Genomic DNA, 14,805 nt, shown 5'->3' on the forward strand with positions numbered 1-14,805 from the left:
AAGTTTATTTTACTATTAAAAACAGTTAAATCATTAACTATTACTCTTACTCTTATCATGTATAATGATAAAAGTAGAAGTGAAACTTGGACGATTGGAGTACCTGAGAAGAAAAGATTAGAAGCTTTTGAAATGTGGTGCTATAGGAGAATTTTAAAAATCAGATGGGTGGATAAAGTGACAAATGAAGAGGTGTTGCGGCAAATAGATGAAGAAAGAAGCATTTGGAAAAATATAGCTAAAAGAAGGTACAGACTTATAGGCCACATATTAAGGCATCCTGGAATAGTCGCTTTAATATTGGTGGTACAAGTAGAAGGAAAAAATTGTGCAGGCAGGCAACGTTTGGAATATGTAAAACAAATTGTTAGGGATGTAAATTGTAAGGGGTATACCGAACTGAAACGACTAGTACTAGATAGGGAATCTTGGAGAGCTGCATCAAACCAGTCAAATGACTGAGGGCAAAAAAAAAATGATAAAAATATTTAAGTATTTAAAAAAATATTGAAATTAGATTTTAAGACATGTGTTGATTTATATGTTTTCTTATGATAATCTTATCTAATAAATCTGATTTACAATTAGCAGGATAAAGAAGTACTGAAATCTGTATTCATTTAATACTTATTTTCAAAGTGATAAATTTGCAATTTAAATGAAATATGTATTTAATGGTACATTTTAACCAATGAAATATATTAAAAAAAAACATGATCAGTAATCTTTAACTATGTCTGGAGGACTGAAAGAATCTTCAGTTTGATTTCATATGGAAATTAATTTTTATTATAAACTTAATTATAATTTTTTCAACTGCTTAAAAACATGAATAGCAATGGATAATAAGATAAGAAAATAAGAAGTAAGCCTTAGTAATAGACTTCAGAAAAGCTTACAATTCTACTGATGGACAAACATTAATGAAAACTTTGAAGAAATTTGGAATGGATGAAAAAACTATGGAACTAATTAAGTACTTTGATTAATACAAATCTAAAATTAAAATTTCAGAAGATATATCTAAATTTTTTGACATCAAGAAAGGTTTGAGACAAGGAGATACCTTATTGTCACTCCTATTTAAAATTGTTTTAGAAAAAGTAATCTGTGAATGGGAAAAGCAAATGAAAGGTTTGAATGAAGTATGAATTGAATATAAAAAAGAGAATTTAGAAATTAACTGCTAGCTTTTGAGGACGATTGGCTATATTTTCAGAACACATCGATGAACAGCAGAACAAATCAATCTAGAAGAAAATTTCAGAAAGAATTGGTTTGCAGATATCGTTTGAGAAGACTGAGTAGATAACATAAAAAATGTATCAATATTGAACACAAAATTTTGTAGCATAAATAAGATTGAGAACTATAAATATTTAGCGAAAATTATACAGCCCAATGGTTTAAACAAAGAAGCAAATAACAAGAGTGAATAAAGTGGAGAAAGCTTACCAAATGACAAAAGGTGTACTGTAAAAAGATCAAATCAATGCTGAAATCAGACATTACAATACTGTAATTAAAATTACAATACTGTAATTAAAACCATAAGTTCTGTATGAATATGAGTGTTTAACACTGAACAAGGAAGGGGAGTTAGAAGAAATGAAAAAGAAAGAATGCAAAATTTTAAAGAAAACATTGGGCTGTACAAAAGAAGAGAATGAAAGTAGAGAAAGACATAACTGAGACTTATATCTACATGTGAAAAACTATCCAATATCATTCAAAAATGATAAATGATGTTCTATGTACACCTGGTTTGCATGATCAATAATAGACTAGCAAAGAGAATATTTGAACATTTTAATAATAACGTAAAGACAAGTAACAACTAGTTTAAAAATGCAGGAAGGGTCTGGAAGAGATGAAAATTAAAAAGGCTGTTTTTATGGATAAAAAGAAATTTACAAATTATGTTAAACTTTTTAAGGGATTCCAGGAGAGAGAGAGAGAGAGTAGAAGAAGAAAACATCTGGAGCATGGAGGACTGAGGAACAAAGGAATTGCACAGTAAGAGAATGAAAGAATACTATAAAAAAAGAAGGGAAATGAGGTCTTGAAAAGTTATTTTAAGTGATCTAGAGAGATCAAAATCAACGAGAAAAAAAACTAATGTAGAAAATATATTTAATCGCACCCCACCAATCTCCGTGAAGGAGTGGTAACATCTCGACCTTTCATCCAGGGGTCTCAGGTTGAATATCAGTCAGGCAGGGCATTTTTCATACACTACAAAATTCCATTTACATAATCTCTCATATAAGCTTGTCTGTAAGCTTCTTGGTGAGTTAATTCATAAAGCAAAAAAAAAAAAAGTTTTTGTTATATATTGAATAATATAATGCCTTTCATTAAAACCACTTTTTTATTGTTGACTAATATATAGGTAATTTGCAGAAGAGAATAAATAAAAGAAACAAAAAATAAAAGTTTGTGGTTAATCCAAACATTCTATGATGGGAGAGGTTCTGGTTAAAATGATGCATAGTCCAGTTGGATACTTTCAGAATAGTACAGATAGTTAAGTATAATATTTACAGAAGACTGCAAAAGTAAAAATGAAATAATAACACAAATAGCAATAGATAAAGAAGTATTTAACAGAAAGAAACAGCTATTATTTACTAAGATAGAGTTAGAGTTACAAAGTAAGCTGGAGTTACAGTTGTCTTGTGAAATTTATGTTTGGAGGTTACATATATATATTAGTGTAAAACATGGAATATAAGAAAAAAGCTATTTAAAATGTGGTTTTGTTAGAAAAGATTAGAAAAGATTAAATGATCAAGCAAAATGAAAAAAAATAAATAAATAAATGAAGAAGAAACAATAGTAATGAATGAGAAACATATTTATAATCAGAACAATTTAAAACAGAAAAGGCTGACAGGTGATACATATCATGAGAGTAGAAGGAATGACCAAAACAGAAGGGTAGAAAATAGATAATACAAAGAGACTGGAAAACAGAAAAATTATAGATGTTCTAAAAGGAAATTGCAACTATTCAGAATTAAAAAGTTTTATTCGGGAATAAAGGAGAATGGAAAGGACCCTTGATCTAAGGACCTCCCTTTTTCTGTTTAGCCTCTGGAACCACCATAAGGTATTACTTCAGAGAATGATATGTATGAATGTAAATGAAGTGTAGTTTTGTAGTCACAGATTGACCATCCCTGAGATGTGTGGTTAATTGGAACCCAACCATCAAACAACATCGGTTTCCACAATCTAGTATTCAAATCTGTATAAAAGTAACTGCCTTTACTAGAATTTGAACCTTAGAACTCTTGACTTAGGAATCAGCTGATTTGCGATGATGAGTTACCACTAGATAAGCCCAGTGGGCTGGTCCAAGAGACCTGCATCAGGATAAATAATCATATGAAAATATGCAGATATTTCCATATATCACAGGATTTGAAAGATGGGTGAGAATATTCCTTTAGATAGCCAGAACCTGTTCTTGGGTAGTCATTAATTTTAGAAGAATAGTCTGTATGTGTGTGTGTGTGCGTGCGAGCGAGCACACACACATGCGCATGTGCATAAAAACAATAGAAACAAATTTACTTTTAATATTAAAAAAAATTCAACAAAAAACCAACTAAGCTGATGCGTGTAAACTTACTAAGTATTAAATTTCTTTCTTAAATTATACATTGATAACATCACAAATAAAAATTTACTATATAGTATAACAAGTTAAAAAATACATACATATTATTACATATTTGTTATCATACACATTAAATTTGAATATTTATGACAGAAATTTAAAAAAATAGATACTACCCAAGCATAACATTGTGCAACGCACCACCCTGACACTATTTTACAAAAATTTATAAGCGCCTTGAAGAAAATTACTTTTACTCTTCTTCCAGTTCTTTTTAACAAATAGAAATGAAAAAGATAAAAGAGTAAAAAGTAAATTAAGAAAATGAATACTATATTTTGTTATATCTCAACTAGAGCAATGTTCAGTGTGATTGATTCAGTTTTCAAAACATGTTATTTGAAAAATAAACTTATATGAAATTACAGCATATAATTTCTACTCTCTTCTACAGAGAAGATTCATAGTCCCCTAGATAAAGGCAACTGTCAAAAAATTGAAAGCCATTAATCTGTTGCACTAAATTTGCTTTAGATTGCCAACAATGATCTTAATCCCACTAAAAATAACCTAATTTTGATTTGGTTTGATTTAATAGTTGATTTAAATCAGTTAACAAACAGTAACTCTAACAACAATCAGTAATCAGTAATCTAACAATAATAATAATCGGCATATGTAATAATTCAACACATATGCTTTTTAATTAATCTTGTTTTCATCATTTACATGACTGTTGTAAACACATCTCATTAAGTAACATAAGTTTTTTTAAATCAAAACTTGAACTTAAATTACTGTAGTAATTTTCTTTATAAAGCTATACTGAAAATTATAATGTTACTGGATTTTAATAAAATTAATCCTTAAATGAAATGGGTGTTAATTTTTTAGGCCTAAAAGAACATAATTTTTTCTTCATTGAGTATTGTTCAGACTATGTCTGTTGAATATATTATAACTCTTCCTGATGCCAAATTTTTTCATCTGTGTGGATAGTGAAACTTTAAAAGTAATTCTTATGAAAAAAAATAAACAAACAAATCATGTGAAATTGTTACACATTCCTCACATTGATCCAGGTTTTTAAATGTCCATCATTTCTTGCCAATATTTTGGTCTACCAGTTAAAGAAACACATAAATTTGCCAATAATATTCATCTTTACTAAATATACTTTCAGCAGCATTGTCTTCAAAAGTACTGCCAGACTAATCACGATCACTTTCTCATATTTAAGTTTATCAGGATTTTTCTCTATTTTTTTTTTTTGTATTTTAATATGCATATATATTCTTTATAACTTGTTTCATTTAAAATTGTAATAAAAAATTGTAATTCATTAGAATTATTAAGAATTTCTCACAAAAACATTTAATAAAACAAATATTCATAAGAAGATTGAACCCAAAAAGTTTTTTAACTTGTAAGTAATTTTTTTTTAAAGAATAAGTAAACAGCTGCTACTTAAGTAGTCTTTTTTTTTTTAAAAGTTAAACATTAGACAATAAAAACTAAAACAAACAATTTTACATGTTTCTCTATGAAATACAAAACTAATTCAAAGTAATAATTCACTACTTTGTTAAATACAAACTAATTAATGTCAACTACAAAATAAAATTACAGAATATTATTTAATTACTAATGAAACAATAGTTGGACAAGGAGACGTTTATTTAGGAGACTACAATCAAAAGCAACCAATCTGTAATACTACAAAGGTCTTTGGTAAATGTTATGAAACAATAATTAATTAATATATGCACATTAATTAGTTAATCTATATGCGCATATGTGTTCATAGTAGGCTAACTTTGCAAAGACAAACCACAGAATTTTTTGTTGGTAATATGTTTCAAATAGCTTGGACTGTATAATCCATCATATATGATAACAGAAAAAAGTTTCCAATTCTTATTTTTTATGTTTTCAGTATTAGACCATGAGACTAAAATCCTTAATTTTTGTTTTTTTATACTAATAACTAACACTGCCATAAAATAAACCCATAGGTCAAATAATAAACCATAGAATATACAAAGTTGTAAAATAAATCTACTGGCTTCAAGTTGATTATACATCTTAACTTTTTTTAAATAAAAATTAAACCATTATAAATATCAAAATCATTGTCATCTAATTTTGGAATAAAAAGCTTATACAAAGAAATACATATTTCAGTTCATTAAACAGCATGTTGAAACATGATAATTATTTAATATTATTTATTCATTTTTCAATTATTAAGTATTAAACAATGTCACTTTAAATCAAGGGGAAATTTTCTTCTAAAGATCTTTCAGAACTAAATATCAATTACTTCTTCAGTAGAGAATCTAACAACACTCTGATGAACTAACAGATACAGAAGAAGAAACATTTTATTAATTTAAGAGTGAGTGTTAATATTTAATAATTTTAAAATTAGGGACTTAATCCTTCCTTAGAAAAATCTATTAATTATGTCATAACAATTAACTCACTCACTCTTTTTAGACAATAAAGTTGTCAATTACTTTAAGAAGCATTTGCTACATCGTAAAATTTCAATCATCAAAAATTAAATGAGATTTGCATTAATTTAACTCTTTAAAAATATAATGTAATAACATTTGAACATGAACAAAATTATTGATTAAAAAAGTAATAAGTAATTAAGCAGTAATTAAATATATATATATACATATAAATTTTTATATTTCTTCAACTTTCATAAATCATCTTGAAAAAACTGTCACGTTTATTGTTTTTGCACTTATTTATTTATTCAAGAGATAACACAAGCTTACAACCGATAATTAATAACCATTTTATTTTTTTTTATGACAGATGAAATGTGTTTTGTACATTTTAAAAATATCGAACAATATTACCATATGAATGTTCTAATAATTCAAATAATAATCACAATATTAATATGATAATATATTAAACAAAAAGTTAATAAATCTACCATGTGTATTTCTTAAAAGAAATATTTTTCTGATAAGTTACAATAGAAACAGTTCATAACTCAGCTCGTAATTTTTAAAGTTATTTAAAATTCAGCAGTAATCTTTAAACTTTATTATTATTATCTTTATTTATTATTATCTTGAGTTTTTTCTTGTGAGTGTGAAACGAGTGTTTTTGTTCTTGATTTTTTGTTTAATTTTATTTTATCTATGATGTCTTCTGGTGTAAGGACAGTTTCCTTCAGTTCCTCCCTTATTTCTCTGATCCTGTCTGCATCCTGTCTTGATGTTTTTCAACTCAAGATTACTATACTAGCTGTTTTAAAAGTCTTGAATCAAAGTCTTGGAATATATCCAAAGAATCCTAGTCTCCTCTTATGCATGCACGGTATCAGTGATAGGTTCTAACTCTTTTTATACAACATTGTTGAGTACACTCCATTTCTTTTCTTTTTTTTTTAACCTCTAGGTATTGCTTCAGAGGATTAGATGAACGATTTATTTTTTAAGATGAGTGTCTTATTTTTGTGTTTATTGATAGAGATTTTTTATTGTAAGTGTACCAGGTTAAGTTTTGATTTTTGAGCTTTAGCTAGTTTGTTTCTTCTTATTTGAATCAAGGTTTTTTCGTTTAGGTTGTTTGTTGTTTGTTATTATTTCTCCGAGGTATTTAAATCAGATTACTACTTTGAGTTTATTACCGTTTATGTTTACTTCTTTTAATCGTGTTGGTTTTTGGAACATAATTTCTGTCTTTTCAAATGATATTTTGAGGCCAATTTTATTTGCAATGATTTGAAGTTATAATATCTAAGATTTAGCTTCGTCGATTACGTTTGCTAACAGTGCCAAGACATCGGTGAGACCAGGACAGTTTGTTTTGATTTTTTGACTAATTTTTACTTTTGGTAGACATTTTTTGAGCCATTCCCTCATTACCATTTCTAGAGTGCAGTTAAATAATAATAGTGTGAGCCAATTCCCATGACACAGTCCTGTTTTGATCTCATAGTTTTAAGAGCTCACCTCTGAATTTTATCTTCGACTTACTGTTTTGAGGGTTAGTTTTATCATGATTATTAATTTTGTATGTAGTCCGAGGTCTTAGAATTTTAAGTAGGGATCTTTATGGATGCAGTCATAAGTTCTCTTGAAATCTACAAATGTTATCACCATGTCTCTGTTTCTTTTCATGTTGTAATCCACTATTAGCTTGAGACATGATCTGGTCTGGCCTGCTCCTCCAGGGTCTGAAACCTCCCTGGTATTCTCCTAGTTCTTTCTCGAGTTATAAACTGATCCTGTTGATGATTCTTGAAAGAATTTTGTATGCTGTGTTTAGAAGTGAGATTCTCCTGTAATTGTTAGGGTCTGTTTTGTCCCCTTTTTTGTGTAGCAGATGGATGAGGGCTGTCATCCAATGTTCTGGTAGTTTTTCTTTGATCCAGATGTTGACAAGCTGTTGATGAAAGGATATTTTTGTTGATCTTCCTGCTTGTCTCCAGATCTGTATGAAAGTTTTATCTTCTCCTGCTGCTTTGTAATTCTTCATCTTACCCAGTGCTGGGTGAACTTCTATTATATTGTGGGAAGGTTGCTATTTTCTGGTGGTGGTGTTATTGGGGTGTTGGTGTTGAAGTTTAGGAGTTCTGTCAGTTCTTCGCAGTTTAGGAGTTTGTTGAAATATTCAGCTAGGATTTCCATGTTGTCTTTATTGCTATGGGCTAGTTTACCATTTGCATTCTTTATTAGTAGGGTTGGGGGTTTTTATTTTTGGAGCTGATTTTTATTTAAGAAAAAATCACTTAAAGGTTTACTAAACCTTTAAAGGTTTTGCAGTAGTCTCTTGACTGTGTTTTATTGAATTCTTCTTCTTCTATTGACTTCAATGTGTCTTTAAAGTGTTATTTTCCTCAGGGTTCAGGTAGTTTATTTTCTTTGTTTTACTAAATTTTGGAAGGATGTTTTTGATTTTTGGGGTTGGTGAAATAACCATGCTTGATGTCTTTTCTTCACTGTTTCATCACATTCGCTGTTCCACAATTGATGTTTTTTACAGGATTTTGTTGAGGCTAATTCTTATGTGATTTGTTGAAGGTTGTTGACTAGTTCTTCAAGTTTATCCGTGATTGTTATTCTTTCGGCTGCTTTTTGGTAATCATTCTTGTTTAGTTGGGTAGGGCCCATTTTTCTTTTAGTTTTAGGGGCTTGGTTTTGTTGTTTTCTTTGGAGACTAAATTTATGACTACATAGTGATCTGAGCCTGTGTCTATTCCCCAAAGGACTTTTACGTTGTAGATCTCCTTGTGGTGGTGTTTGTCCATGAAGACATGGTCTGGTTCCCATTCTCCTTTAGTGTAGCTGGGATATTTCCAGGTTTTGAGTTTTTGAGGTTTCCTCTTGAAATATCTGGATTTTGATTTTAGGTTGTAGTGTCTGCAGAGATCAACAAGTCTCTGTCTATTATTAGTGGGTGCATAGCATTTATTTTGTGCAGATTTTATTAGATGCTTTTAGGGTGAGTGTTGAGATTCTTGGGGATTATGAGTTGAATTTTTTTATGGATTTTATTATTTTGAGGCAAAGTAAAAAGCCTATTTCAAACTGTGGAACATTTTTCATCTTTCTTCCTAGGTATACCTTTGTAGAGCCTACAGCCTTGAGATTCTATGGTGTTTTAGTTGGTCTTTCTTATTTCTGGCAGACCCATGATGAGAATTTTGTGTTGATCCATTAGGCCAGTTATTATTTTTAGTGTACCAGTCTTCATGAGTGAGTTTACATCATGTTTGGAAATGTAGGTGATTTGCTTTGGTTTGATTTTGGACTTTGTATTTTTCTTGTTCGTGTGTGTAGTGTTGGGGCACTCCAATGCTTCCAATCACATGTAATCTTCTAAGTGGCAGCCCATTGTATCTGAACGCTGCCTTCTCTGAACTCTGATGTTGCTTGGTTCAGCTGGTGGAGTATTCCTTAAAAGACCTTTCATGGTTGACTGTCAAGGGGTAATCTGTGGTGGGACTAGGTTTCAAGTTAAAACTCTTAAACTAAATATGATTTAGTAAGGTGATAGTGAGGTGTGATTTGACGATAAATAAAGCTGTGAAGTTTGTTTAGATTCAATTCACCAGACAAATTTTTTCTATTTGTTTCAGATATAGTCAGGCACACCTCATTGAGGCTCAATTTGATTTTTCTACAGTTGTTATTTTGGAGAAAAGTTACCAAGTCTGATCTTAACATTATACCCAAATCCCTTTATAATTATATATATATATATATATATATATATATATATATATATATATATATATATATTATACTGAAATTAATTGTTTTAAGATTCATATTTTTCCTCTGTACTCTTAAGTTATATTTTTAATTTTATTAATATAAATCACCAACTACAGAATATTGAGATAAGACATCTTACTTTAATTTTACCATGAAAGTATTTTCATAAGACCTGTGAAAGTACTTTCATGGTAAAATTAAGGTAAGATATGTCTTATCTCAATATTCTGTACCATGAAAATACATTCATGGGATCCCCATGAAACAATATATATAATACTGAGTATTTCTAAATTAATTACACAAAAGTAACCTTTAATAATAAAAAAGGAAATAACTTACAGAATTGTTTGATTCATCACTAAATACAGTATATCTTCAAGTTTCATTCCTGCCTAACACCATTAGTTCCTGACGTTCTCAGTAGGTGGCATATGCAGATGGGTAATTTCATGACTTCATGCCAATGTACTGGTGCAGAGCATGTATGGTGTTGTTTATGGTTTCATGAATTCAAATTGGCTAATACTATTTGGAGACAATTCTTGACTAAATATCGCAAGCAACCACCTTAAAGACAATCTGTTATTGCATGGTACAGTTATTTCATTGAAACAGGTTGTGTATCACATAGGTTGCAAGGTCAGTGTAGACCTTTAGTTTCTGAAACAGCAATCGAACAAGTGTGATAGATATTCATTCGTAGTCCAAGTAAATCAACGGGACATGCCAACTTAGAATTAATTATTCCTAGGGTTACTGTAAGGAGGGTATTGAATAATCAACTGTCATTTAAACCCTACAAATTACAACTGATACAAGCTTTAAGTGAAGGTGATAAAAAAAAACCAGCTGAGATTTGTGTGATCATGTTAAACAGAAATGAGACTGAATATGGCAAAATAACCTTCCATACCAGCAGAAAAGTTAATTGACATAATGTTCAGATATGGGGTGAGCGGAATCCACGTCACACAATAGAACATGTAAGGGACTCGCTTAAGGCAAATTTTTTTTGTGCTGTAAGATGTCACAGAATTTATGGTTCTTTCTTTTTTTGCTGAGTAACTGTAACTGGCACATCATATCTCTGGGCATTCTTAAACATTATCTAATGACACAGTTACAATAGTATATGGGCACAGAATTCATTTTTCAGCAAGATGGTGTGCCACCACATTATCATCATGTCATATATCTCAACAGTAAAGTATCAACTTGGATTGGACGGGTGGAACAATTTCCTGGCCATCACGATCACCTGAGTTAATTCCAACAGACGTCTCTGTATGGGGTTACATTAAAGTCATTGTTTTTCCTCTGCTTCCAGGAAGTGTCGACAAACTTGCACTAGATAACACAAACAGTTACCACCATAGATCAAGACATGCTTTATAGGATTTGGCAGGAAATTGATTACAGATGGGATATCTGGTGTGTTACAAAAGGTAACACACCTTTTTAAATGAAACTAAAAGATATACTGTATTCAGTGTTGCATCAAACATTTCTATAAGTTATTTATTTTTTTTAATATTAAAGATTACTTTTGTATAACTAATTTATAAATACTCTCTCTATACAAATAATATATATGTATATTACCAATTTTTACATAATGAAATATTTTTTTAAAATGTTCTTGCTACACTCATTTAATCAGTTGAGCAACATGATTACACTTTTTAAACACTATTAATAACTCTTTTTTTTTAAATTAGCGAAAAGTATAGTTGCAAGAATTTTTGAAAACCAATTATGGAGCAGCTTTTTTTTTGTGGACTGTGAATGGTGTCAGTCTTGAAATGATTATGAATACTTTTATTATATAGTTCAATAATACTTTTTATCTATTTTGTGTATTTTCAGTTAATATATTGTTCTTATTGAAGTAATTTATTTGTAAATTTCATATTATTCAAGAGTATTTTGTGGTGCTTGTATAAATTACATCCCAGTATCTTCATCCAGTCTGTCTGATGTACTTAATGCAATTATTGCTTTTTAATCTGAACAATCATAGGTTACTGTTTTTGATAGTATGTATTCCATTACTTTGTTGCTTGTTCTTATGTATTTTGAATGTAAATTATTTTTTTACTTCAAAACTACAAATAAAGTACTTAAAGTTTTTATAATTTTCCACACCCATGGTATTATAGAATTTAGTGTTTCCAGCAGTAGTCTCTGAAAAAGTTTACTGCAAACCCAGGTATGTTTCACAAATTTTACGTTTAGCTGATTTTTACTAAACTTTAAACTTTTCAATGTTCCCACTTTATATTCATCTATATCCTAAATTGCTCTTTCCTGAGACATTCTAGGTTATGTGAAATCACCAGATTCTAATTACATTTTTTCTTTTTTTTAATTATGATATTTTTATCTTTGTTTTAATTACATTTTTACATTTTAATTTTGACTTTGTTAATTTTAATTAATTGATCTTTGTAATTTTAAACAATTTTTTATAATTAAAAAAAAATTATATTTTATGTTTTTATCTCTTGTTGCAATAATAATTTTAAATTTTGTAATTTGAATAAAAGGGTTTAAAGATTTTTATGTTGTTTTAAAGTATGATAAGTTAAGTATAATCTAAATATTTATAAAAAAATTTAATTAGTTTAAAAATATTTTTAACATAAAATTCTAATTGAATGGGTGGTATGTTGTCATAGTACAAGTCATGTACAAGTTTGTCATATGTACAAGTTTTTGATTTGATCATTTTGTAATACATATATATAATACATTCAACTGATGATGAAAATCAAATTCATGAAAGCTCTTCTGTTATGTAATGAAATAAGGTAAGTCATCCTATTTCAATTGTTCTGTACTTAGGGTTGATCTATTAAATATAAATTTATATATATATTAATATAATATATATACATATATATATATATATTACATAGTAATACATTATTAAACTTTGATAATGAGAATAATTTATTATTAACAAACATAATTATAGAATTAATGGTATAATCACATTGGAATCACATAGTGGAATAAAGTATAATAGCTTTGGGTAATGTAAACTACTAATATCAGTAGTGAACATGATGGCAAGACAATTTTTGTTGCTATCAATGATGTCTTACTATATGTAGATAGTACAGAATCTCTTTGCCTACTTGCCCCATGCATTCTCTTTGACTAATATCATCTAAGCTGAGATATGCAGTAATATCAGTAACAACATTTTGTAATGATTATATGAAGTTAAAAGAATCCCCAGAGAGGAACAAAGCAAAAAATCTTGATTCAAAAGCTAGCCTCATAATTATATAATTATAAAAGATTACTTTTACACATGATAAAATTTGTAATAAATAAATAATTTAATTAAATTAATACATGCAAATATCTTACCTCGTTTTGGACCAAATATAAAAGCAACTACAAGTATTAATGAGAAAACACGTTTTCTTCGACTTGCACTACCACTTCTGAACGCAACATTAAATATTTCAATGATATGTTGAAAATCAAAAAAGTCTCTAACAAATCGTGATAAAAAACAACGATGTTTGTTATTTGTTTCTTCATCAGCAGTTTTTCTTTTCATAGATGATTCTGGTGATGTACCTGAAGGTGATTGTCCAGAAACAAGATCTGGTGGGTATTTTTGTTCATGTACATTTAACCATGCATATATAAAACTGAACACATTTAATAATGCAGCTAATGTTAAAACTGTGTATGCTCCACATCTATTGTAAAGTATACCAGATAATGATGTTCCCATCGGTATAGCGACATAGTATACCATATTTACAACACCAATTCTTAATGTTCTATCTTCTTCAGTTGATATATCACCAATGTAACTAAATATTGCCATAAACATTGTTTTCCATCCACCTGTCATAGCAGATAAAATAGCTTCAACAACGCCTGTCACCTGCATCGGTAGTTCATAGTAAAAGTATGTACATATAATTAAAGCAACTGCTGTGAGAAATTCACCGATTATTGGTAATAACATGCACGGTTTTCTTTTACGTCGTCTATCAGACCACGATCCTAAAAACATAATAAGAATTACTGGAACAGAACTTTGTAGAAGTGTCTTCCATATTGACATTTCAGCCACTAACTGTTGAACTTCCATTTCTTGTACAGAATAATTTTTAGTATTTCGAGCTTCTAATGATGAACATATTTCATCACCAAATGCTAAATTCACCCTGCATGCTTTTTCTAAATTTAAATTTTGTGTCGCTAAACTTGACAAAACACTTGGAATAATATAACAAACTAACATCGGTTCTACTGTTACATTTCTTCGTAAGAATCTTAATTTTTCCATTATTTTTAAATCTCCCCATGGTTTTTCACTTTCATTATTAGTAGATTCAGCGGTTGGGGGAGGATCACCAGTTTTTGATCTGTTGTCCCCCATCTTTTTGATAAGTACCCTTAAAAATTATATCATAACTGCCCCCCCACCTTTTTTTTATTTAAACCTTTTCTAATTCATCCTCTTAGTAAGACACCATTATAAATACTACTGAACACATAAATGTTATATCTTTACTAATCTGATAATTATCATTTAGTTGTCAAACTGTTATCAAGCTATCACATTATTGGCTATTATTCTTATCAGCTTACATACATATACACACACAAATATAAATTATATTTGCTGCTTATCATATAGTTTAGCAATTCCAATGTGTTATACAATCACTAATCACTAACCAGATATATATATATAAGTTTTCATTTTTAAAAATGCATCATGAACTAAAAAAGCTGTTATATGAATGAAAAATAAATATATATAACCAACGTTTTTGCAAGTATTACGAAACAACTTAAGCTATAAAAACTACATAAAAAATGTTAATTAAATGCTAATTTTATTTCAATATTGCACAGTAACTAACTAGTGGTTTTTCCACACAGAAAGTC

General features: G+C 29.0%; 1 protein-coding gene across 2 annotated transcripts in view; it reads right to left on the reverse strand.

The window, feature by feature from the left end:
* LOC142329767 (putative peptidoglycan muropeptide transporter SLC46) overlaps window positions 1-14,805 on the reverse strand; it is a 180,709-nt gene that overhangs the window by 17,397 nt on the left and 148,507 nt on the right. The window contains exon 1 of one of the 2 annotated variants that reach the window (XM_075374543.1): window positions 13,258-14,358. The exons of the other annotated variant lie outside the window; for it this stretch is intronic. Within the exon in view, the coding sequence (XP_075230658.1) occupies window positions 13,258-14,290 (1,033 nt within the window). The 5' untranslated portion in view covers window positions 14,291-14,358. Of the gene's footprint in view, window positions 1-13,257; window positions 14,359-14,805 lie in introns of those variants that run through there. 2 annotated transcript variants of the gene reach the window in all.

The sequence above is a fragment of the Lycorma delicatula genome, chromosome 9 (assembly GCF_047948215.1).
Source record: "Lycorma delicatula isolate Av1 chromosome 9, ASM4794821v1, whole genome shotgun sequence".
Taxonomy (NCBI): Eukaryota; Metazoa; Arthropoda; class Insecta; order Hemiptera; family Fulgoridae; genus Lycorma; species Lycorma delicatula.